At 45.9% G+C, this 27325-nt stretch overlaps 1 protein-coding gene across 1 annotated transcript; it reads left to right on the top strand.

Moving 5' to 3' along the window:
• Positions 1-27325, top strand: MRPL52 (mitochondrial ribosomal protein L52). Its single transcript, XM_073653266.1, has 5 exons — positions 1-184; positions 11947-12052; positions 12159-12226; positions 20779-20843; positions 27034-27325. The coding sequence occupies exons 1-5, from the start codon at positions 166-168 to the stop codon at positions 27169-27171; spliced, it is 396 nt and encodes a 131-aa protein (XP_073509367.1). The 5' UTR covers positions 1-165; the 3' UTR covers positions 27172-27325.

Consider the following 27325-nt stretch of genomic DNA (forward strand, 5'->3'; position numbering starts at 1 on the left):
TTGGATATTTCGCGTCACAGCGCAGTATATACACGGTGTATGTATCGTCCGCATTGTCCCAGCTGCCATGTTTCTGTGCCAACTTTTCGTTGTAACTGATTGGTTCTTCTTGGAGTCACCTGACTGAAGGACGCGACGCACGTCACCTGGGGGCGTACAGGCAAGATGGCGGCGCCCATGTTAGGTGAGTAGTACGGACGTGGGTCTGACAGTAATGTACGGCGGGCGGCGTCTAGACTGGAGCTGCACCTGCCTGCGAGCGCCTTCCTGCAGCTACTCCAGTCTACACAGCTGTGCGGAGGGGATGCCGGGAGCTGCTCCATTGTGGAGGGCTGCAGAGGAGCCTGCACTCATGGGGCACAGTGAGGGGGATTGTTACAGGACTTGTAGCTATACCTACACACAGCTGTGTATGTGTGTATATATATATATATATATATATATATATATATATATATATATATATATATATATAATCGTAAAAAGTAGCAGATTACTTCTTTAATGCCAGCCTTGTGCCGTGGCAATCAGGGTAATGGTAGTTGGGGTTGATGACGGCTGTGATTTGTCAAAAATCATAGCTGCTATCAACCCCTGGGGTTATATATATCCCCCCTCCTGCAGTACCTCACTCCTCTCAGCCCATTTATATACAATCCCATTCTGCAGTGCTTTGCTCCTTTATATGCAGCCTCATCCTGCAGTACATCACTTTGCTCAGCCCCTCTGTATATAGCCCTCTCTGTAGTACATCACTCTTCAGTCCCTATATATACAGCCCCGTCCTACAGTATATTACTCCTTTCAGACCCTCAATACTCAGCCTTTCTCTGCACTATAGTTCTCCATCCTGCCACCTATACTCAGTCCCATCCTGTAGACTCACTCTTTTCTGCCCATATACACAGCCCCATTCTACAGTTTCACTTTATTCAGCCCCCTATGTACAGCCTCATCCTGCAGAAAATTACTCCTTTCAGCCCCCAGTATACAGCCCCATCCTGTAACATCACTCCTCTCACCCCTTCTATATACAGCCCTATTCTACAGAAAATATTTTTCAGTCCCCTATACACAACACGGCAATACATCACTTCTCTCAGTTATCTGTATGCAGCTCCATCCTTCAGTTTCATTCCTTTTAACCACTCTATACGCACCCCTATACTGCAGTATATCACACCTTTCACCCCCCTTCTCCACAGCCCCTTCCTACAATTTATTAGTCCTTTCAGCCCTCTCCTGCAGTATATCACTCAATTCAGCTCCCTATACATCACATATAACATCCCTTCTCTCAGCCCCTTGTATACAGCCACATTTTGCAGTAAATCACTCCTTTTAGCCCCTTACAAAGCCACTTTCTACAGTACATTAATCCTCCCAGCCCACTGTATACAGCCACATCCTGCAGTTTCACTTCTATCAGCATCTCTGTATACAGCCTATTCTGCAGAACAATGCTCCTCTTAGCCACTTTATACATAGTTTAGTATGTCACTTCTATCAGCCCATATAAACTGCCCCATCCTAAAGTACATCATTTTCTCACCCCTTTCTATACAACCTCATTATGCTGTATATCACTCTTTTCAGCTCCCGTGTTTACAATGCATTCTGCAGAACATCACTCTTTTCAGCCCCTCTATGTACAGTGCCATCATACAGTAAACCAGTCCTTTCAGCAGCCCCACCCTGCAGTACATTACTCCTCTCATCCCCATGTATACAACCTAATCATACAATACATCACTCCTCTCATCACCCCATACACATCCCCATCCTGCAGTACATTGCTCTTCTCTTCCCCTCTATACGCAGCCCCATTTTGCAGTAAATAATTTATTTCAGCCACTTATACGCAGCCCCATCCTTCAGAACATCACTCCTAACAGCCCTCTATATACATAGCTCAATCCTGCAGTACATTGCTCTTCTCTTCCCCTCTATACGCAGCCCCATTTTGCAGTAAATAATTTATTTCAGCCACTTATACGCAGCCCCATCCTTCAGAACATCACTCCTAACAGCCCTCTATATACATAGCTCAATCCTGCAGTACATCGCTTCTCTCGACCTACTTTATGCAGCCCATTCCTGAAGTTTCATTCCTTTCAGCCACTCGAAATACAGCCCCATCCTGCAGTGTATATACCTCCTTTCAGCCCTTTATACACAGCCTTCTGTATGCAGAACATCCCTTCTCTCAGCCCTTCTTTACATGCTCCATCCTGTAGAACACCACTTTTCTGAGCCTCTCTATGCACAGAGCTATCGTGCAGTATATCACTCCTTTCAACCCCTTTATGCAGCCCCATCCTGCAGTGCATCACTCCTCTCATCCCCCCCCTGTATACAACCTCATCATGCAGTATCACACTCCTCTCATCCCCTCTTTACACAGACCCATCCTGCAGTAAATCATTCTTTTCAGCCACCTATACACAGCTCCATCCTGCAGAACATCTTTTCTCTCAGCCCAATCCTGCAGAAGATCTCTCCTTACAGCCCCTAATATATATAGCTCCATTCTGCACATCGATCCTCTTAGCAACTCCATTCTACATATGACAATATGTTAATAACAGAGAAACTGCCATACAATAAAAATAACAAAGGAAAAAAAAGTGGGCGGATTGCAAGTCACATGACAAGCACCCGTCCAAAGAGCAAGCTGAAAAATCTAGAAAAAAAGGAGAACAACCCAGCATAACATTGCAAGAATAGTAAGTTTATTGAGTCAAAACAAGAATAAGGAAAAAAAAAAGTTATAAATAGCAGACAAAAAGGGGTGACTAGGTGGAAAAAGAATTGCTAGAGGGTCAGGTGCATACAAATATGATGGTAGTAACAACGGTGCCTGGAATAGACGAAATTGCACAAATGCCCGTAATCAAGGAATACATATATATGTGTATATATCAATCATAAATATGAATATATAGAATAAGCATAAGAACAATCTCTAGTGGGAGACCCTATACAAGGAGACCTACCACCCGTAAGATGGCAAGGTAAAAACATAGAGGTAATGTATAAAAACCAGGTACCGAATCAGTATATAAAGTCATAGGTAATTACCTGACAGACAAGCACAGTCAGAGTGGAGGGGGGGAGAAGAAATGGACTGGTGCCAGGAGCCCGACGCGCGTTTCGCGGTGTGAACAACCGCTTTCTCAAGGGCAGGTGGCAATATGACAATATGTGTACCACTTTCACCGCATGAATAATATGGCAGGGTGTGTTCCTTTACTGAATGGTCAGTATGTTAGTACCGGTTTATGGTATCCTTCTTCTTAATTCAGCATTGCTGTAACTGATTTGTACCTACTTAGGGCCCGATTCATCATTTGCTATTTATTGAAGTCATTTCCTTTTTTGCATTGTGGTATTCGTTGACGTTTTTGTGCTAAATTCTTCAAAATGGAGCATGAGGTCCATGAATTTGGTGTAAAATCAAAAATGCTCTTTAAGTTTTCATTTTGTTTTTTTTGCATCTTTTCAGCCACAAAAGTCGTATTTCTTTTAAAAAGTAGCAAAAAAACCTGAAAACTTTCTGAAACCTTACTCCAGGGGGAAACGTTTCTGGAGTGAGATTTGCACAAAAAAAATATGGCATTTGGTAAAGGTCGCATTTTGTGAATGTTTAAAACATCTGTATATGCAAAGTTGTCGAGGAAAAATAGAAAAAATAGCTTTAAAAATGGCACAAAATGCATTGAGAATAAGGTGCAAATACTAAATCCACTAAAACGGGTGGGCAATTAATTTTCCCGAGGAGCCACATGAGAGACAGTGACTGTTGCGGAGGCCAACCCAATAATCTGAAATTAATTCTGCTCAATATTTAATATTAACATACAATTAATATAAATAATTATATTTAGTATCACTTAATATTGAGCAGAATTAAGTATGTTGACAGCCGCCCTGCCCACAGCGTGAGTCCACCACACAGCCGCCCTGCCCACAGCGTGAGTCCACCACACAGCCGCCCTGCCCACAGCGTGAGTCCACCACACAGCCGCCCTGCCCACAGCGTGAGTCCACCACACAGCCGCCCTGCCCACATATAGCGATGGCGGGGAATTCCTGGTGCGGCCCGTGTGCCACGGTTTCAGCCCTTCGGCTGTCCCGGTCCGCGGACCGGACTGGAACAACCAGAGGGCCGTCCGTGAGACGCAGTTTTTACAGGTCTTCGCTAAAAGATAGCAAATTACTCTAGAAAACTGGAGGTGAGTATAAGGTTTTTTTTTTAAATTTTTTTTTTTTTAATTTTAATTCTTTTTTAACGACCAGTACTATGGTACCTGTGTCTGGAGGAGAGTCTCCTTTTCTCCAGACCCGGGTACCATCCGCGCATTGAACCACATGATATCATGCGGATGTTATGCGGTCCAATGCAAGTCAAACGCCGCGATTCCGCAAAATAAATGTTAGTGCTGCGGATTTTTCCGCAATGATAATCCGCAGTGGAAATTTCCGCAGCATGTGCGAATTATCATTGGGGAACATTGCAGACCTTCTACCAAACGTTTTTTAAGCATTTCTGCGGCGGAATTGCTTAAACGCATGGTGGGCACACAGCCTTATATTTCCTGTACTGGAAAAACCAGCATCGGAGATGTCAGTTTTTTTTGTGTGTGCCGAATCATTATTACACATATCGGCGCCTGAGAAAAGCAGTTCGCGCTGTTCTTAGGCGCCGGGTGCAGCTCACATCATTGATCTCAGGGAGACCTGGCGACAGTGTGACCAGGCAACAAAGATGGGCATTGTAGTCAGTACCCGCAGTGTACATTATGTGTAAAATAAAGAGATAAATAAAAAAACAAAGTGGGCTCCCACCAATTTATTCATAACTAGCTGAGGGAAAGCCGCCCACTGGGAGCTGATATTAATAGCCAGGGAAAGGGGCCATTAGCCTAAAATGTTCCCTGGCTATTAACAGCTCACAGCTGTTTGATTAGCGTTTATTGGTTAGTTTACAGGGGGACCCCACATTTTTTTTTTTACATAGGGTCCCCCTATAAATTCCAACCAGCAAAGGCTAAACAGACAGCTGTGGACTGATATTAATATCCAGGGAAGGGACCATGGATATTGGCCCCCTCTGAGGCTAATAAGATCAGCCCTCAGTGGCCCCAGAAATGGCGCATCAATAAGATGCTCCAATTCTGGTGCTTAGCAGTGCACTTCTCACTTGTCCTGGTGCGTTGGCAAGTGCGGTAATAGGGTTGGGGTTGATGTCAGCTTTGTATTGCCAGCTGACATCAATCCCAGGGGTTAGTAAAAGAGGGATCTATAAGATGCCCCCATAACTCACCCCATAGTCAGATTGTAATATAAAAAACACCCAGAATAAAGTCATTTATTGAAATAAACACTCACCGTCCCTCTTTTTCCACTTTATTTAGGAAAAAGGAAAAATAAAAAAAGCTAATTTATACTCACCTGAAGATAATCCACTGAAGCCGATGTCCCTTGTAAAAGGCAAAAAATAAACAGCCATATTCCTCCCCTGTCCGACGAGAATATAATCCATATGGAAAACCCTAGGTCCCGCATCGTAATCCATCTCTGGGACATTGGCTGAGCGGTGACAAGATGCGACCGTTCAGACCGGAATCCATGCAGACACTACGCTGCCCGTGGGGACCGCTTCACTAACCTGTGGTGACGTCATTGAGGTTACCGCAGGTCAGTGAAGCTGTGGTTCCCTTGGGCAGCTGTGACCACACTTAGCTCCATGAGAAATTTGTCATGTCAAGTTCCAGCTGCAGCCGGATGTGACACAGTGACTCACCCCCCCCCCCCCCCCCGATTGATCGGCTGTGGGTGGGGTTTCACCGCGCATCACAGCCCAGTATCCAGCGTGCACTTTCCCAATGAATGCAGAGTAGAGGGAAAGCGCACGGTGGATGCTGGGCTGTGACGCGCGGTGAAACCCCGCGCACAGCCGATCAATCGGGGGGAGCGCGTCACTGAGTGACGCCCGGCTGCAGCTGGAACTTGACATCAGTGGATTTCAGAGCCGGCTGCAGCCGGGTCACATGATGCCTGGTGAGCCGCCAGCTATAGCTCTGCTCACAGACAAGAATCACAACACAAGGTACTTACAAAAAATCTTATTTCCACCTTTTAAATCGACGGGGGCATTCTCTATAGTAGTGGCACTTTTTATAGTATAGGCCATCAATATAAGATTAGTGGAGCTCGGGCTTCTGGTACCCGCACCAATCAACCCTACTTAGATGACCACAGTAACTTTAGGCAACCAGTGTGTCCCCTTCATTGATTACCAAGCACAGCTCTATACATTTGATAGTGGTGCTGTCTGGCATTTCAGCTGTGTGCAGTTCTGTTCCATTCAAGTGAATGAGAATGAACTCAAAACACCAGGCACGACTGCAACAAAAATGTACACAGCTGTACCTGGTAAACAGTGAAGTGGACTCCGCACTTGTTGTAGCACTGCGGCCCCCTTCAGTTATCTGATTGTTGGATTGCTGGGACTCAAACGCTACACTGATTTTGGGCTGTAGAATCTGAGTCATGGAATCGGAGTCACTATAAAATGGATCGATTCCTAAAATATATAATAAATAGTTTGATATGAATCTGTGCTGCACTTTATGTACATGCTCAGTAGTGAGGCCGTGAGATGAACCTGTGCTGCACTTTATGTACATGCTCAGTAGTGAGGCCGTGAGATGAATCTGTGCTGCACTTTATGTACACGCTCAGTAGTGAGGCCGTGAGATGAATCTGTGCTGCACTTTATGTACACGCTCAGTAGTGAGGCAGTGAGATGAATCTGTGCTGCACTTTATGTACACGCTCAGTAGTGAGGCAGTGAGATGAATCTGTGCTGCACTTTATGTACACGCTCAGTAGTGAGATGAATCTGTGCTGCACTTTATGTACATGCTCAGTAGTGAGGCCGTGAGATGAATCTGTGCTGCACTTTATGTACACGCTCAGTAGTGAGGCAGTGAGATGAATCTGTGCTGCACTTTATGTACACGCTCAGTAGTGAGGCAGTGAGATGAATCTGTGCTGCACTTTATGTACACGCTCAGTAGTGAGGCAGTGAGATGAATCTGTGCTGCACTTTATGTACATGCTCAGTAGTGAGGCAGTGCTGTGGAGTCGGGGAAATTGAGGAGTCGTAGTTTTGGCTTATCAACTCCACAGCCCTGTAATCAGATATCAATGTCCTAGTCTAATTTGCATTCAGACGTCCATGCAAACTAGTCCAAGATCAGACCTCAATGCACAGACTGGATGTGACTCTCCTGACCCAAGTGTGCCAGCTTCATAGAAATCTATGAAGCTGTCACGACGCTCGGGTTGAGAGACACACAGCCAGTCTGTGCATTGAGGTCTGATCTTGGACCAGTTTGCATGGACAGGTTGAGCTATCAATATCAAAGTCCCAGAAATTCCCTTTAGGAATGTTAAGTTATAAGATGAGAATAGGGCATACTTGGTTATACTTACTATGCAGTGTCTCCATTTTCTTGACTGGATAGACCGAATTAGCTTACAGTGGGAACTTGAATTCAACTGTGGATAGCAAGGACACATTTGGACACTTCAGGAAGAGTACTGTCAGCGGTTGCTCATTGGGGGGCATACACCTTTTGACAGGTACTATTTGAAAGGGTTTTCCCACCAAAGTAAATGATGGTATTTTGCTAGAATATACCCATCTGCCTGGACCCCCACTGATCAGCCACATCGCTAGTTAGGCTGTGATTTTCCCTACACAGCTATGCTCCAGTCCACCTGCTGTGCGGGGGAACTACAACATAGTGAATTTGTTCTATCCCTTCTTTTCCCAGATCAGCAGGGGTCCCAGCTAACAGTCTTTCTAGTTTTGCTTTACGATTTTTTCACACTGCTTCTTCCAGCACACTGCTAGATCATAAAGATTTTTTGGGTCTTCTTCCATATATAGCATATTGTATATTCACTCTCGAATATAGTCTGGGAATTGTAAAGGTTGTGGAATAACTTTTAAAGATGAACTTTCACTGTTTTTTATTTTTTTTTTATTTAAACGGAGTTCCTGCTCCAGTTTCTGCTGCCCCACAGATTCAGAAGCAGTTTTTCTTTTGTGCCTCCATTACAAAGTTATGTCCTCCGAATTTTCCTTTCAATCATCTGGGCTCGCAAGCAGTCCGAATGGTACATTTCTTAGATTCCCTTTTTTTGTTTGTTCTAATAGCTCAAGATTTAGAAAAGGTGTTTTTTTTTAAGGGTTTTAAACAATTTGGGTAAAGCCCCCGTCTCACATAGCGAGATCGCTGCTGTGTCACGGTTTTGGTGACGCAACAGCGACCTCACCAGCGATGTCGCTATGTGTGACACTTTGCAGCGATCAGGCCCCTGCTGTGAGGTCGCTGATCGCTGCAGAATGTCCTGGACCTTTGGTCGTTGCCCTCCCGCTGGTCAGCACACATCGCTGTGTGTGACCAGCGGGAGCAGCGATCAGGCTGGTAACCATGATAAAGTGAGCGGTAACCTCCCGCTCACCGTAGCAGGCTGGTAACCCTGATAAACAGCGGGTTATTAGGTATGCGTGTGCCCCTAGTAGCACGATGTTTACCATGGTTACCAGACTGCTCCTGCTTCAGCAGGCTGGTAACCAGGAGCAGGACATCGTGGAAAGATTCTTTCCACGATGTCGCTGCTCCCCTGATCGTTAGTGAGTCTGCATGTTTGACAGCTCACCAGTGACCACATAGCGACGCAGCAACGATCCCTGACAGGTCGTATCGTTGTCGGGATCGCTGCAGCATCGCTAAGTGTGACGGGGCCTTAACACTCGGAAGTGATAAAATAACCAGTACTTACCTGTTCAGTCTCCTGCTATTCATAGCTGATGACCTGGAGCTTCGGGAAACTGAACAGAAGAGTATTATTTTAAGTGTCTATGCTGAATAAAAAGATCAGCTTTCCTGGAGACACAGACCCAATGCACTGACGATCGTTCGGCTGACAGCCATCTCAGTAGCGCTCCTTAGCCAAAGCCCTACAGTGTTCTCTATGAGAAAGCTGCCAGCTGATCTCTGTGAGAACAATGCAATTGGCAGCCCGAAATCAGACAAGTGCGATCAACATCTTCCCTGACCATCATTCTGACAGATGACCTATACATATTAGACTGATAAAGGCAGGTTCGGCCAACATTAGTCTGTGTATGGGGGCCTTAATCCTGCCTAATGAGATGTCTAAGAACTTTTCCTGAAAGAACAGGAAACATGAGTCTAGAATAGCCCCAGTGGACAGTATGAAAATTGTAAGGTGGCTAATTTTGATGTTTAATAAAGATCTTGATTAGAAATGAGCAAATGTGTTTGAGCGAAACTGAATTGTACTCCAACTTTACAAAAATCTTCATTTGGCAAAATGCTGAATTTTTTTTTTTATTTTATTTTAATTCCCTTTCTCTATCCCTCTGGCCATCATATTTCTGGACCATCAAAAGGTTAAAAAAAAAACAAAACAACTTATATTCATGGCACTGTGAACGCTTGCTTGTGCATAACCCTCCCAGGCCAGATCAGAGCCAGAAATCCTGACCTAGCATGAGAGGGGATCAAAAGATGTGACCATGACATCACGGAGAAGTAAGTGGTGAGTATATAAGGATTATTATTATTTTTTTTTTTTTACAAATAAGGGACAATTAAATTCACAAAGAATAACTTCTCTGCTAATTGAATATCCTGGGAAAATCCGTGCGAACAGGCAAAATTCAGATTTGCATAATCTGCTCATCTCTAACCATGAATATATATATATATATACAGTACAGACCAAAAGTTTGGACACACCTTCTCATTTAAAGATTTTTCTGTATTTTCCTGACTATGAAAATTGTACATTCACACTGAAGGCATCAAAACTATGAATTAACACATGTGGAATTATATACTTAACAAAAAAGTGTGAAACAGCTGAAAATATGTCTTATATTCTAGGTTCTTCAAAGTAGCCACCTTTTGCTTTGATGACTGCTTTGCACACTCTTGGCATTCTCTTGTTGAGCTTCAAGAGGTAGTCACCGGAAATGGTCTGCCAACAATCTTGAAGGAGTTCCCAGAGATGCTTAGCACTTGTTGGCCCTTTTGCCTTCACTCTGCGGTCCAGCTCACCCCAAACCATCTCGATTGGGTTCAGGTCTGGTGACTGTGGAGGCCAGGTCATCTGGCGTAGCACCCCATCACTCTCCTTCTTGGTCACATAGCCATTACACAGCCTGGAGGTGTGTTTGGAGTCATTGTCCTGTTGAAAAATAAATGATGGTCCAACTAAACGCAAACCAGATGGAATAGCATGCCGCTGCAAGATGCTGTGGTAGCCATGCTGGTTCAGTATGCCTTCAATTTTGAATAAATCCCCAACAGTGTCACCAGCAAAGCACCCCTACACCATCACACCTCCTCCTCCATGCTTCACGGTGGGAACCAGGCATGTAGAGTCCATCCATTCACCTTTTCTGCATCGCACAAAGACACGGTGGTTGGAACCAAAGATGTCAAATTTGGACTCATCAGACCAAAGCACAGATTTCCACTGGTCTAATGTCCATTCCTTGTGTTCTTTAGCCTAAACAAGTCTCTTCTGCTTGTTGCCTGTCCTTAGCAGTGGTTTCCTAGCAGCTATTTTACCATGAAGGCCTGCTGCACAAAGTCTCCTCTTAACAGTTGTTGTAGAGATGTGTCTGCTGCTAGAACTCTGTGTGGCATTGACCTGGTCTCTAATCGGAGCTGCTGTTAACCTGCGATTTCTGAGGCTGGTGACTCGGATAAACTTATCCTCAGAAGCAGAGGTGACTCTTGGTCTTCCTTTCCTGGGGCGGTCCTCATGTGAGCGAGTTTCTTTGTAGCTCTTGATGGTTTTTGCAACTGCACTTGGGGACACATTCAAAGTTTGCCCAATTTTTCGGACTGACTGACCTTCATTTCTTAAAGTAATGATGGCCACTCGTTTTTCTTTACTTAGCTGCTTTTTTCTTGCCATAATACAAATTCTAACAGTCTATTCAGTAGGACTATCAGCTGTGTATCCACCTGACTTCTGCACAACACAACTGATGGTCCCAACCCCATTTATAAGGCAAGAAATCCCACTTATTAAACCTGACAGGGCACACCTGTGAAGTGAAAACCATTTCCGGTGACTACCTCGTGAAGCTCATCAAGAGAATGCCAAGAGTGTGCAAAACAGTAATCAAAGCAAAAGGTGGCTGCTTTGAAGAACCTAGAATATAAGACATATTTTCAGTTGTTTCACACTTTTTTGTTAAGTATATAATTCCACATGTGTTAATAGTTTTGATGCCTTCAGTGTGAATGTACAATTTTCAAAGTCAGGAAAATACAGAAAAATCTTTAAATGAGAAGGTGTGTCCAAACTTTTGGTCTGATATGTATGTATGTGTATATATATATATATATATATATATTACTACACCGAACACAAAAACCTGATTTAAATAATAAGTCATTTTCTGATCCCACATTTCTTTATGGGAGAATTGACACACAACTGTCAAGTCATATTCAAATCTAAAAAACCTTGCTAAAAATCAAGAATGTACAATTCCTAAAGTTTTGGATCCAGAATACATCAGTTCTGGGGGGACAAGTAAAACAAGCAGCTGGCTAATTTTTAGTGCAGATTCTAAAATGCTCTAAACTGTTCTGTTTTGTGATTGCCAACCCATATATACCCCCTTTGCCTACTCCTGCTTGGCGTATTGAAGCTGGATCAGTAGACATTGATGGCGGCAGTGACCTCATATTTAGGTATTAAAGTGATGGTCATGTCATTTACCCACCTGACTGGCTCCCTTATATTTATTTTTGTTTCAGAGTCCTAATCTAGTGAAGTAAAATCTAATTATGCGTGTTTTCCTTGTATGTTTTCTAGTGCCCCATCTGCAGTCAGGGGTGTACCATAGTTTTGTCCTCTACCCATGGAAGCGAAGTCTGTATAGCAGTGCTTTGCTGTGTGCTGCACAGGACTGGAGAATTAAGTAAGTGTTCTGGATCCCTTTATCATATATATATGTAATCAAGCATCAATGTAACACGTTTAGTCCTTCTGGGCATTTTCTGTTTTTGTTTTTTCTTTTCTTTTAGGCATGGTTTTGCACGCAGTGGTTCAGAATATGGTCCCATGACAGATCTTCCAGATTGGAGTTTTGCAGGTAAATGAGTATATTGAAGGGCTGCCATGGAGAATTAGCTTTAAATGGCAATTCTTACCGCTATTTCTTTACATTGTTTCCATCCAACACACAGCAAACCAACCCTTTTCTTAGAAATTATACATTTTCTAAACTGAGTAAAATATAACTTAAGTAAAATATCTCTAATCATTGCAGGTTTATTCATTTGCTTAATTTAAAGTGGTTTTACAGGTTTTTAAAATTGGTGCCCCATCAGCAGTGTAAACCAATGATATTAAAGAGGTTGTCTGGGTATATAATAGTGATCCTGTATCCTAAGGACAGGTCATCATTATCAGATCACTGGTGGGGGGTCCTGACACTTGACATCCCCATTGATCAGCTGTTATCAGCTTCGGTGGCTTATTGATGTAGACATCTCACTGATCGGCTGCTGATTGGTAAGGTGCTGTTGTCAGTCCTCAACAAATTTGATATTGATCACCTATGATGAGGATGGGTCATCAATATAATATATGAATAGTTAGGTCCGGCTCTCGGCACCCTTCAATTAATTGTATGAAAGGGCCATGACACTCGGTGAGTGGCTTTCATTTATTACATTGGGTTTTACCCTGCTCCTCACTGCACACAACATAGTTCTTGCAGCAGCTCTGGCTTTTCCCAATTAAGAGATTGGACAACTGCTATTCATTGGTATATATATCTCATTCATCTGCTGTGTGTTAACCCCTCTGAAATCTGCATTGTACTTCCATGTCATCTGCAATGCTCTGCTGCTATTTATTGGTATATATATATCTTTCAGCTACATTGTTTAATCCATGATACTTTAAGGTCATCACACTCCCTTTAACAGTTTATGATCCATGTCGATCTGCTAGTCTGTTTTTGTTTCTGCAGTTTTATTGGCCCCTGCTGTCTTAACCTAGCTGATTGCTAACGAGTTAAATCTGTGTTAGATCTAAGCACATACTTCCCTATATATATTGAGACATAGCTAAGGAGCATTTATGAATATTTTTTCAAAGTGTGTCGCAGTTAGATATGTGTAACATACCTGGCGGCGTCCTTGCATAGTGGTCCATCTCCCACTGTGCAAGAGCGCGCACTTGATCTCCAGTCCAGTCTGCTAGCCTGGCTTCCCTCCATGCTGTTTGCTTGCCTCTGTTTCTGCTGCTTAAGGGCGGCGCCCGATCACTTCCTGTTTCTTGTACCTGCTGCAGACACACCCCTGATGCGTCCTCAGCCTATTGCTGTCTGTCACCTGGTATTTAACCCAGCTCCTCCCAAGAAACCCTGCCTGAGCATTGTGTTTCATTCAGTGTGCTCTTTCACTCTGTATGTGCCAGGTGTCTGAACTCGTACCTAACTCCTGTTCGTTGTCACTGTACTTCCGTTCGTGAGTTTGTGGTCCACTCGCTACTTCACTGCAAGTACCCTGTGGGTATCTGGTTCTGCCTTTCCCTTCCTGTCTGTTCCGTGTGAACAGAGCCCTGTCCCCTCTGCCCTGCCTCGCTCTCCGCTCCTGCGGTTCTCGCCCGCTCTGACCCTTTGCTCTCTCCTCCGGCAGTCTCGCTCTGCTCTGACCCTTTGCTCGCTGCTCCGGCAGTCTCGCTCTGCTCTGACCCTTTGCTCGCTGCTCCGGCAGTCTCGCTCTGCTCTGACCCTTTGCTCGCTGCTCCGGCAGTCTCGCTCTGCTCTGACCCTTTGCTCGCTGCTCCGGCAGTCTCGCTCTGCTCTGACCCTTTGCTCGCTGCTCCGGCAGTCTCGCTCTGCTCTGACCCTTTGCTCGCTGCTCCGGCAGTCTCGCTCTGCTCTGACCCTTTGCTCGCTGCTCCGGCAGTCTCGCTCTGCTCTGACCCTTTGCTCGCTGCTCCGGCAGTCTCGCTCTGCTCTGACCCTTTGCTCGCTGCTCCGGCAGTCTCGCTCTGCTCTGACCCTTTGCTCGCTGCTCCGGCAGTCTCGCTCTGCTCTGACCCTTTGCTCGCTGCTCCGGCAGTCTCGCTCTGCTCTGACCCTTTGCTCGCTGCTCCGGCAGTCTCGCTCTGCTCTGACCCTTTGCTCGCTGCTCCGGCAGTCTCGCTCTGCTCTGACCCTTTGCTCGCTGCTCCGGCAGTCTCGCTCTGCTCTGACCCTTTGCTCGCTGCTCCGGCAGTCTCGCTCTGCTCTGACCCTTTGCTCGCTGCTCCGGCAGTCTCGCTCTGCTCTGACCCTTTGCTCGCTGCTCCGGCAGTCTCGCTCTGCTCTGACCCTTTGCTCGCTGCTCCGGCAGTCTCGCTCTGCTCTGACCCTTTGCTCGCTGCTCCGGCAGTCTCGCTCTGCTCTGACCCTTTGCTCGCTGCTCCGGAAGTCTCGTCCTGCTCTGACCCTTTGCTCGCTGCTCCGGCAGTCTCGTCCTGCTCTGACCCTTTGCTCGCTGCTCCGGCAGTCTCGTCCTTCTCTGACTCTTGCTCGCCGCTCCGGGCTTCCTCGTCTTGCTCTGCTCTTGCTCACCGCTCCGGGCTTCCTCGTCCTGCTCTGCTCTTGCTCACCGCTCCGGGCTTCCTCGTCCTGCTCTGCTCTTGCTCGCCGCTCCGGGCTTCCTCGTCCTGCTCTGCTCTTGCTCGCCGCTCCGGGCGGCCTCGTCCTGCTCTGCCCTTGCTCGCCGCTCCGGGCGGCCTCGTCCTGCTCTGCCCTTGCTCGCCGCTCCGGGCGGCCTCGTCCTCCTCTGCCCTTGCTCGCCGCTCCGGGCGGCCTCGTCCTGCTCTGCCCTTGCTCGCCGCTCCGGGCGGCCTCGTCCTGCTCTGCCCTTGCTCGCCGCTCCGGGCGGCCTCGTCCTGCTCTGCCCTTGCTCGCCGCTCCGGGCGGCCTCGTCCTGCTCTTCTCTGCCCTTGCTCGCCGCTCCGGGCGGCCTCGTCCTGCTCTGCCCTTGCTCGCCGCTCCGGGCGGCCTCGTCCTGCTCTGCCCTTGCTCGCCGCTCAGGGCGGCCTCGTCCTGCTCTGCCCTTGCTCGCCGCTCCGGGCGGCCTCGTCCTGCTCTGCCCTTGCTCGCCGCTCCGGGCGGCCTCGTCCTGCTCTGCCCTTGCTCGCCGCTCCGGGCGGCCTCGTCCTGCTCTGCCCTTGCTCGCCGCTCCGGGCGGCCTCGTCCTGCTCTGCTCTGCCCTTGCTCGCCGCTCCGGGCGGCCTCGTCCTGCTCTTCTCTGCCCTTGCTCGCCGCTCTGGGCGGCCTCGTCCTGCTCTGCTCTTGCTCACCGCTCCGGGCGGCCTCGTCCTGCTCTGCTCTGCTCTTGCTCACCGCTCCGGGCGGCCTCGTCCTGCTCTGCTCTTGCTCACCGCTCCGGGCGGCCTCGTCCTGCTCTGCTCTTGCTCACCGCTCCGGGCGGCCTCGTCCTGCTCTGCTCTTGCTCACCGCTCCGGGCGGCCTCGTCCTGCTCTGCTCTGCTCTTGCTCACCGCTCCGGGCGGCCTCGTCCTGCTCTGCTCTTGCTCACCGCTCCGGGTGGCCTCGTCCTGCTCTGCTCTGCTCTTGCTCACCGCTCCGGGCGGCCTCGTCCTGCTCTGCTCTGCTCTTGCTCACCGCTCCGGGCGGCCTCGTCCTGCTCTGCTCTGCTCTTGCTCACCGCTCCGGGCGGCCTCGTCCTGCTCTGCTCTGCTCTTGCTCACCGCTCCGGGCGGCCTCGTCCTGCTCTGCTCTGCTCTTGCTCACCGCTCCGGGCGGCCTCGTCCTGCTCTGCTCTGCTCTTGCTCACCGCTCCGGGCGGCCTCGTCCTGCTCTGCTCTGCTCTTGCTCACCGCTCCGGGCGGCCTCGTCCTGCTCTGCTCTGCTCTTGCTCACCGCTCCGGGCGGCCTCGTCCTGCTCTGCTCTGCTCTTGCTCACCGCTCTGGGCGGCCTCACTCTGCTGTGTTTGTCCGCCACATCTGTGGTTCTGTTTCTGAGTCCCAGTGTGTACTGGGTCCTATCCCGCCTGTGTTCCAACCTGCTAGTGCCTCCCTGTCTGCACTCTAGCCGTGCTTGCCTGTACCCCCCTGCCTGCATACCCGCCTGCCTACATACCAGTCGTGCCTGCCTATACCCACCAGTCTGTGTGCCAGCCTAACCTGTCTGTTTCTGTATTCCCCGGTGTGGGTCAACAGCCGTGTCTGTCCTGGAGTAGCACTTGGTCCCTCTGCTCGGTTCCTCCTTGGTGCACTAGCGTCGTATGCCGTCGTGCGACCCTGGTCGGATCGGGTGAATACTTAGTTACGGCCCTCCAGGCATTCACTCTCCGGCACGGTCCAGTGGAATCACTACATATACACGTACACTCCTCTCAGCCAGGGCGTGTGCATTACAATATGGCAGTTGGACAGGGCAGGAGACGGGTAAGACATGCAAGACGATTAAACAAACTTGCTTCCAGGTCATCTGATTTGCCAACTGTGTTCACCATCTGTATTTGTGCCATCTGTGTTCTCGCTGCTACAATCATCCACAAACTCTGCACATTTCATCCATATTAACCCCTCTCTCCTCTCTTCTCCTATGTACAGCCCTCATGCTCTCTTCACATTGTTATACCGCACAGACCCATTCATTCACACCATACAACACAAGAAACGCTCTCACAAATCACTCAGCCATCTGCTCACTCTCTCTATATTCCTTCTCTTACTCACAGGTGATATTTCTCCTAATCCAGGACCTTCTTGTAATAATAAAACTAACCCTTTCCCTGCTACATTCAGAAACCCTGCTAACCTCATTAATATTCCCCGCATGCCTTCTCTCTTTCAATTGTGCCCTTTGGAACGTGCGGTCAGCATGTAATAAACTCTCCTACATCCATGACTTCTTCCTCTCAAATTCCCTCAACCTTCTGGCTCTCACTGAAACATGGATCCAGCAGTCAGACACCATCGCCCCTGCTGCTCTCATATGGTGGCCTACACTTCTCTCATACCCTGAGACCTGACAACAGATCAGGTGGAGGTGTTGGTCTGCTCCTTTCAACAAAATGTACTTTTCAGGTTATCCCCCCTCCTCCCCCCCCAGTAACCTCCCTTATCTTCCATTCTTTTGAGGCCCACACCATCAGACTCTACCAGCCCTTCTCCCTGCGAGTGGCGGTTGTGTATCGCCCTCCAGGCCCCTCACATCAGTTCCCGGATCACTTTGCCGCCTGGCTTCCAAATTTTTTTTATCCTGTGACATCCCCACTCTAATCGTGGGGGACTTTAACATCCCAATTGGCGATTCCCATTCCCCATCTGCAGCTTATCTTTTATCGCTAACCTCCCCTTTTGGCCTTTCACAGCTTACTAATTCTACACATGAAGACGGGAAAACACTGGACCTGTTCTTCTCCCGGCTCTGCTCAGTACATGACTTTACTAACTCTCCTCTTCCTCTCTCTGACCACAACCTTTTTCATTCACTGACAAGAACGGTGATCCTACTCAAGACACCACCACTTTCCACACTTTATAGAACTATACGCGCCATTAACACCCAGAAATGTATGAAAACGTTGCAATCCTCATTGGCCCCAATCTCCTCCCTCTCATATCCTGACTCTGCACTGAAGCATTAGAACGAAACATTGCAATGCTCCCTGGATGAATCCGCACCTCCTACACATAGAACAACTCGGCATAGATGGAGACGACCCTGGCACATGCCGCAAACACGTTTTCTCCAGCAGTGCTCCAGGTGTGCTGAACGTCTATGGAGAAAATCGAATCTGGCCAAAGATTTCATCCATTATAAATTTATGCTTAAAACCTATAACTCTGCCCTTCACCTCTCCAAGCAAACCTACTTTAACAACCTCATCATCTCACTGTCCAAAAATCCTAAACACCTCTTTGACACACTTCACTCTCTCATTAATCAAACAGCACAGGCCCCGACCACTGACCTCAGTGCTGACGATCTGGCCAATTATTTCAAAGAAAAAAAAATGACCATATCCGACAGGAAATTTTCTCCCAATCCCCAAATGTTATGCATGCTTCTCCCTCCCACATTGCATCTTGCTCACTTTCTGACTTCGAACCAGTCACAAAAGAAGTGATCAGGCTCTTTGCATCTTCTCGCCCTACCACCTGCACCAGTGACCCTATTCCCTCACATCTCCTTCAGTCCCTTTCTCCAACTGTCACGACTCACCTAACTAAAATATTTAACCTCTCCCTCTCATCTGGTATTTTTCCCTCCTCTTTTAAAAACGCCAGCATACATCCATTACTTAAAAAAGCATCCCTTGACCAGAACTGCGCTGCTAACGACAGACCTGTTTCCAATCTTCCCTTTATCTCTAAACTCCTGGAACACTTGGTCCACTCCCGTCTATTCCGCTATCTCTCAGATAACGCTCTTCTTGACCCTTTACAATCTTGTTTCCGCACTTTACTGAAACTGCCCTCTCTAAAGTCTGTAATGCTCTACTAACAGCTAAATCTAATGGTCACTACTCCCTGCTGATTCTCCTGGATCTCTGCAGCATTCGACACTGTGGATCACCAGCTCCTCCTCACTATGCTCCGCTCTTTTGGCTACAAGGACACTGTTCTCTCCTGGTTCTCCTCCTACCTCTCTTTTACCGCTCCTTCTGTGTCTTTTGCTGGCTCTTCTTCCTCTCCTTTTCCCCTTACTGTCGGGGTTCCTCAAGGATCAGTCCTAGGCCCCCTTCTTTTCTCTTTATACACTGCTCCTATTGGACAAACAATCAGCAGATTCGGTTTTCAGTATCATCTCTATGCTGAAGACACCCACTTATATCTCCGGACTTCACCCCTGCATTATTACAAAATACCAGTGATTGTCTTTCCGCTGTCTCTAATATTATGTCCTCCCTCTGTCAAAAAACTGAATACTCATATTTCCTCCCTCCACTAACAACCACAGCTGCCCAATATTGGCACTTCCGTTTGTGGATCTACCATTACTCCCCAGCAACACGCCCGCTGTCTTGGGGTCATATTTGATTCAGATCTTTCCTTCACTCCTCACATCAAGTCACTCGCTCATTCATGTCATCTACACCTCAAAAACATCTCTAGAATCAGAACTTTTTTTTACCTTTGACTCAGTAAAAACTCTTGCTGTAGCTCTTATTGATTCTCGTCTGGACTATTGCAACTCTTTACTAATCTGTCTCCCTCTTACTAAACTTTCCACTCTCCAATCCATCCTGAACGCAGCAGCCAGGATCTTATTCCTCGCCAACCGCTACACCGATGCCCCTTCCCTGTGCCAATCATTGCACTAGTTGCCCATCCAATACAGGTATCAATATAAACTTATCACTCTTACCCACAAAGCGCTCCATGCTTCAGCACCCCCCCTACAACTCCTCCTTCATCTGTCTACCATCCTGCCCGTGCCCTCCATTCTGCCAATGACTTAAAACTAAAATCCTCCATAATCCGAACTTCCCACTCCCGTCTCCAAGATTTCTCACGTGCTGCGCCAATTCTTTCGAATGTACTACCCAGGACAATTCGATTAATTCCCAATACCCACAGTTTTAAGCAAGCCCTAAAAACCCATTTCTTTAGACTGGCCTATTGCCTCAACATACTTATCTAACTGTCCTAGTTTGTCCCATATTAAAATTTTCTTCAAAATTATGTTCATGCCATTCATGCACTGATTAGCCTCTGTCTGTACTGTACACATACTGGCTGGCGACCAGTTCATGTAGTGTTATGTACGTACCCTATTTAGTATATTATGGCTGTATTATACAACATGTATGTACTTCTTACCTTTTGTGTCCCTGCTATTTACTCAGTCTGTAAGCTTGCGAGCAGGGCCCTCACTACTTTTGATATTATCTTATTCTGTATTGTCTGTACAAGTCTCTCCCCCCTCTTTAGTTTTGTACTTTCATGCTATCACATTACCACTAGAGGGTGCATTTGTCTGCATTTTCTAACTAAAACAACTTCTATTAGTACCAGTACATTCTAGAAGGGGCCGGTGTAGAGATGTTGGAACTTTCAGAAATTTTAAACAGATAAGTGGTGCCCATCATACACCTCTTGCCAGCTGACTCTTCTGCCGCTGAGTACCCAACAAATGATGCGTTTGCTGCTTTAGAGGAGACACAAATAATTTAGCCAGCAGGTGGCAGCATCACAGTGAAGTTTTCTTCTGTGCATATTGAGGAGGATAAGAGAAATATTCTACATGGTGGAAAAGGGAGGCACGTAGCTATAGGGTAGTAGTCTGCACTGCGGAATATGATTTCGGAGCCACATGTTTCTATGTAGGATAAATGGGTTCACGGAGGAGGGCGGGTGGACATGTAGGCGGTCTCCTCATGTGAGATGGCTGCACATGTGACTGGCACTGTATTATGGAGTTTTTGGCTATTGCTGTATATGGAGGTAGGTAGAGCACTATATGAGGTGCATAGTATGCTCTGATTTTTTTTGCATACCCAAGTCTTGTTGAGGCGGCAGAAGTACCTAAAGGTGCAGGGAACAGGTTTTGGTGATCTTCAGGTTTCTGAGCTGTTGGTGACTATGCTGCTGTTGTGATTTTGTGTACATTAATTAATTTGGCAGATTTTAAGATCTTAATTTATAATTATCTCCTAACAGATGGGCGTGCGGCTCCACCTTGGAAATCACAGAACAGGAGAAAGGAGGAGAACAAAGAACTGGCTGTAAGTGCCTCTTCTGTATACTGGGTTGTACATAATACCACTCCAGCCAGTGTCCACTCTAACAGAGGCTGGACAGACATCTGTCGGAGATGTTTAGTGAATCCTGCATTGAGCAGGGGGTTGGATCAGATGACCCTGGAGGTCCCCTCCAACTCTAACATTCTAGGATTATATAACACTTATAGTAGTTGCAAAAATAGGAATCCTTTTAGTTATACCAGATATACAGCGTTGGTCAAAAGTTTTGACACAGATGTTCATGCAATGGTTTGTTCTTATTGAAATGTGCACATTGTAAATTCAAACTGTAGGCAGCAAAACCCACATGAAAACACATATGGAAGCAAGGAGCAAAGAAACATGAGTGAAACAAACCAGAAGATCTGTTAAACCTTAGAACTCTTAAAGTACCCCCTTTTTACTCTGATGACCGTTCCTCCCCCACCCTTGGCATTGTCTCAAGCAGCTTTATCCATTTTATTATGCTTTGCTTATATAGCACCATTAATTCCACAGAGCTTTACAGACATTAATATCACTGCCTCCATTGGGGCTCACAATCTAAATTCCCTATCAGTATGTCTTTGGAGTGTGGTAGGAAACCTATGTAATCACGGAGAGAAGATACAAACTCCTTGCAGATGTTGTCCTTGGGATCTGAACCCAGGATCAGGTAGCCATCTGGAATTTCTTTCCAACAGTCTTGAAGGAGTTCCCAGAGGTGCTGAGCACATGTTGGCTGCTTTTCCTTCACTCTGCAATCCAGTTCATCCCAATTGGGTTGAGGTAGGGTGATTGCGGAGGCCATGTTATCTGATGTAGAACTCCATCCCTCTCCTACTGGATCTCATAGCCCTTACATTGCCTGAATGTGTTTTGGGGTCATTATCCTGTTAAAGCACAAATCCCACAAATTTCTGACCAGATGGGATGGCATGTTATTGTAGAATGCTGTGGGAGCCATGCTGGGTAAGCGTGCCTTAAATTTGAAATAAATCTACAGAATCATCAGCAAAGCGCCCATTCCCATACCATGACACCACCCCTTTCATGCTTCACGGTGTGCACCACACATGTAGAAACCATCCACTCACCTTTTCTGCATCTGACAAAGACATGGCGGTTGGTGCCAGAAATCTAAAATCTTGACTGATTAGATCATGGTATAGATTTCCACTGATCTAATGTCCAGTCCTTGTGCTGTTTGACCCCAACTAGTCTTTTTTTCTTGTTTGTGGTCCTCAGTAGTGGCTTCGTTGCAGCAATTTAACCATAGATGTCTGCTCTGGACTATTGATGAGATTTGTCTACTACTTGATGTCTGTGCATGAGAACTGTTATTTGATGGGCTCTCAATTTGCCATTTCTGAGGCTGGTAACTATGATAAACTTATCTTCTGCTGCAGTGGTAATTCTTGGTCTTTCTTTCCTGGAGCAATTTTCATGAGCGGTTTTCATTATTGCACGTAAAGGGGTTGTCCACTACTTTCACATTGATGCCCTATCCATAGGATAGGGCATCAATGTATGATTGGCCAGGGTCCCGCACGCTGCACCCTCGCCAATCAGCTGTTATCGGTGGCGGCGGCCGCAGGCCGGAAGTCCTTACCTGCGGTGCTTGGCTGTCCATCTGTAGTGGCTGCAGCGGGGTACTACACATCCGTCTCCCATTCAATCGAATAGGAGGCGGATGTGCAGTAACAAGCGCCGGCCACTACAACTTGACGGCCGAGCCCCGCAGGTAAGCACTTCCAGCTTGGCGGCATCGGTAACAGCTGATCGGTGGGGGTGCCGCGTGCGGGACCCCGGCCGATCATACATTGATGCCCTATCCTATGGATAAGGCATCCTTGTGAAAGTAGTGGACAACTCCTTTTAAGGAAACCTCCAAGGTTCTAGCAATTTTCTTGATCGGCTGACCTTCATGTATTAAAGTATGGACAGTATGGTAGCTCATTGGTTAGCACTGTTGCTTTGCAGTATTGTGGTCCTGGGTTCAAATCTGCGAGGAGTTTGTATATTCTCCCCCTGTTTGCATAGGTTTCCTCCCACACTCCAAAGACATACTGATAGGGAATGTAGATTGTGAGCCCCAATGGGGACAGTGCCAATAATGTCTGTAAAGTGCTGTGGAATATGATGGCACGTTTTATTTATAATAATGATGTACTGTCACTTCTCTTTATTTAGTAGAGTGTATTCTGGCTTAGGGCTGCTGTGGAATAGGGCTTAGCATGGTATGGATCTGTGCACTAACACTGCCTCTACAAAACAGACCTGATGGACGCAAACAGTTCATGAAGGCCAATGATTCCACAAAATTACTCTTGACAAGGTACACCTGTTCAATGGAAGACCTTCCAGGTGACTACATGATGAGGCTGCTTGAGAGAATGCCAAGGAGGTTTAAAGCTGTCATTTACACTGTGTGCCGAATTATTAGGCGAATGAGTATTTTGATCACTTCGATACTTTTTATACATGTTGTCCTACTCCAAGCTGCATAGGCTTGAGAGCCAACTCCCAATTAAGTAAATCTGGTGATGTGCATCTCTAATGAGGAGGGGTGTTGACTAATGACATCAACACCCTATATAAGGTGTGCTTAATTATTAGGCAACTTCCTTTCCTTTGGCAAAATGGGTCAGAAGAGAGATTTGACGGGATCTGAAAAGTCCAAAATTGTGAGATGTCTTGCAGAGGGATGCAGCAGTCTTGAAATTTCCAAACTTTTGAAGCGTGATCACCGAACAATCAAGCGTTTCTTGGTAAATGGCCAACAGGGTCGCAAGAAGCGTGTTGGCTAAAAAAGGCGCAAAATAACTGCCCATGAATTGAGGAAAATCAAGCGTGAAGCTGCCAAGATGCCATTCGCCACCAGTTTTGCCATATTTCAGAGCTGCAACGTTACTGGAGTATCAAAAAGCACAAGGTGTGTGATACTCAGGGACATGGCCAAGGTAAGGAAGGCTGAAAAATGACCACCTTTGAACAAGAAACATAAGATAAAACATCAAGAATGGGCCACGAAATATCTTAAGACTGATTTTTCAAAGGTTTTATGGACTGATGAAATGAGAGTGACTCTTGATGGGCCAGATGGATGGGCCAGAGGCTGGATTAGTAAAGGGCAGAGAGCTCCACTCCGACTCAGACGCCAGTAAGGTGGAGGTGGGGTACTGGTATGGGCTGGTATCATTAAAAATGAACTTGTGGGACCTTTTTGGGTTGATGATGGAGTGAAGCTCAACTCCCAGACCTACTGCCAGTTTCTGGAAGACCACTTCTTCTTCCTGTACCACTGCTTGAAGTCGGTATTGTTCAAGAAAAACATGATTTTCATGCAGGACAATGCTCCATCACATGCATCCAACTACTCCACAGCGTGGCTGGCCAGTAAAGGTCTAAAAGAAGAAAAAATAATGGCATGGCGCCCTTGTTCACCTGATCTGAACCCCATAGAGAACCTGTGGTCCATCATAAAATGTGAGCTCTACAGGGAGGGAAAACAGTACACCTCTCTGAACAGTGTCTGGGAGGCTGTGGTGGCTGCTGCACGCAATGTTGATCGAAAACAGATCAAGCAACTGGCAGAATCTATGAATGGAAGACTGAGTGTCATCATAAAGAAAGGTGGCTATATTGATCACTAATTTTTTTTGTTTTTTGCATGTCAGAAATGTTTATTTCTAAATTTTGTGCACTGATATTGGTTTACCTGGTGAAAATAAACAAGTGAGATGGGATTATATTTGGTTTTTATTAAGTTGCCTAATAATTCTGCACAGTAATAGTTACCTGCACAAACAGATATCCTCCTAAGATAGCCAAATCTAAAAAAAAAACACTCCAACTTCCAAAAATATTAAGCTTGGATATTTGAGTCTTTTGGGTTGATTGAGAACATAGATGTTGATCAATAATAAAAATAATCCTCTAAAATACAACTTGCCTAATAATTCTGCACACAGTGTACGTTAAAATGGGGTACTTTGAGGAATCTAAGATGTAACCCATATCCTGGATTATTTCACACGTGTTTCTGTACTCCTAGTTTTCATATGTGTACTCTTCTGGTTTTGCTGCCTTCAGACTGATTCTACAATGTGCACATTCCAATAAGAACAAGGAAACTATTGCATGAATAGATGTATCAAAATTGGTAGAACATTTAACTATTGGTAATTAATTGCAATTCTTCTGATTATAGCTAGCTTGCACCAACAAGTCATAGTGATATTGTGACAATACCATGACATTAAATGTGCTTCAGTGATTAAAAACAGACTTATGATGTACCTGGTTTTATTTATGTATTTGGATTCCTCATGAGCCCAGTAATGTAATCATTTAACCTTTTCCTGACATCCACTGTGCTAATAAGTATATGATAGTAGGACTTGTATTTAGCGCGGAACCTGAACTCTATATGTGGCAGAGAAGTTGACGGTTATACATTCAACATACGAGTGCAACTACCGCTATTGCTGTTAAGTGTTTCAATGTGTTGTACCAGCAATCAAGCAATTGCATGTACAAATCACCCCAAAAAATCCATAAAAAAAATTCAAATAATTTTTAAAAATGTCTAAAAGCTTAAATCATCCCAACCCGTCTTTATATTAGCATTACATTCCATATATTTTTGCATTCTTAAAATTCCCAACCATTAAATTCTAGGTATAATGGCATGATGCAGGTGAAGCTATGGTCCGTGTATGTTTGGACTCCTAGCCCATGTGGTGAAGGCATCCCTAGTGTTCTGTAGACCAGATGAATGCCATGCGAGTATTCTCTTCATATCTGCTAGGCAAGCATACTACTTTTTTTTTTTTTAACTATAGGAAATTGTAATTTGCTGTAATTTCCTATGCAGTAGATCATATGTGGGGAAAAAAAAAATATCCAGTATTTTAACACTGAGTCAGGTGGGTGTTCATTTGACTCCTATGTCAGACGACAATATTCCCAGAGTATACTCCAGATATAAAGGTGCATTTAGACTGCACGATTATTGTAAGGAATGCTTGGTTCACGTTAATCGTGCAGTATATAAAGCAGGGCTGTGGAGTCAGAGTCGGTGTCCATTTTGGTGGAGTCAGTATAAAATTAACCGACTCCTAAAATATCTAATAAATTGGGTACAGTAGTACAATGCAGTTTCTGGGGAATATTTTTTCATAAGAATTTGGGAAAGTTATGAAATGTCCTATAAATGTCTGTCCTATTCCTGATCTAAGGGTCTAGACTTTTAGCTGAGATGAATCTGTGCTGCAGTAAATTTATCACTTAAACATGAGCCATGTATGAGGGAGCCGGAGTCGTGGAGTCGGTGTCATGGAAATTGAGGAGTCAGAGGTTTGGCTTACCGACTCCACAGCCCTGATGTAAAGGCTGCTGATCACCCAAAGAACAAGCAAAATACTCGCCCCTTGAGTGAAATTATCTTTTGGATTCCCCAAAATATCATCTTTCTAAAGCCCCCGTCACACTAAGCGAGATCGCTAGCGAGATCACTGCTGAGTCACAAGTTTTGTGACGCAACAGCAACCTCAGCAGCGATCTCGTTACGTTTAACACTTAGCAGCGACCAGGCCCCTGCTGTGAGATTGCTGGTCGTGTCGGAATGGTCTGGACATTTCTTTGATCGTAGAGGTCCCGCTGGGTAGCATGCATCGGTGTGTTTGACACCTTACCAACCACCTTGTTGACGACTCAGACACAGAAACACATAGGCGTGCATCGTTATACAGGTCGTTACAGGTCGCCGCATCGTTGCTGCGTCGTTGGGAAGATCTGACTGTTTGACATCTCACCAGCGACCACATAGCGACGCAGCAATGATCCCTGACAGGTCTTATCGTTGTCGGGATCGCTGTAGCGTCGCTTAGTGTGACCGGGCCTTTAGGGCATCTGAGTAAATAGGACCTGCACTGCCGAGAACAATGGTAACTAATGCTACAGATTACTCGGTGAATCTCTGAAGTTTGGTCTGCCGGTGTAGACAGAACGACTGCCGACCGGTAAACATGTAAATGCACCGTAAGTCCTGAATACAATCTTAACTAAACCCTCAAAATTAGACAATACTGTCACCTGCATAATTGTGCCATAAATCATTACACAGCTGGAGATTGATCTGTGTTTAGCACAGTCCGATGGAATGACTTTATTTTTTCCCCTTTTTCAGAGTCGTATTATTATGTTCAGTAAGGAGATGGATCAAGGAATGAAAAAATGGACAGAGAAACAGGATAGTCTCAAGGAGCAGCAACTCTTGAAACAGAAGAATCAGCTAAAACTAAAGGCTATATATAAGAAAAGTTGAAAATGCTAATAATTCTTCATATATTGCCCGTTTCTTCTCTTTATTCCTGTTCATTCTTGAATGTTACTGTTTGTTAATATTGTATTTTTCATTATGATGAAATTGAAGTGGAATGAAAAGATTTATACGTATTATTAAAAATCAAAAAATACTA

This window comes from Phyllobates terribilis, unplaced genomic scaffold (assembly GCF_046119375.1).
Source record: "Phyllobates terribilis strain yellow unplaced genomic scaffold, ASM4611937v1 Scaffold_1__5_contigs__length_1240528914, whole genome shotgun sequence".
Taxonomy (NCBI): Eukaryota; Metazoa; Chordata; class Amphibia; order Anura; family Dendrobatidae; genus Phyllobates; species Phyllobates terribilis.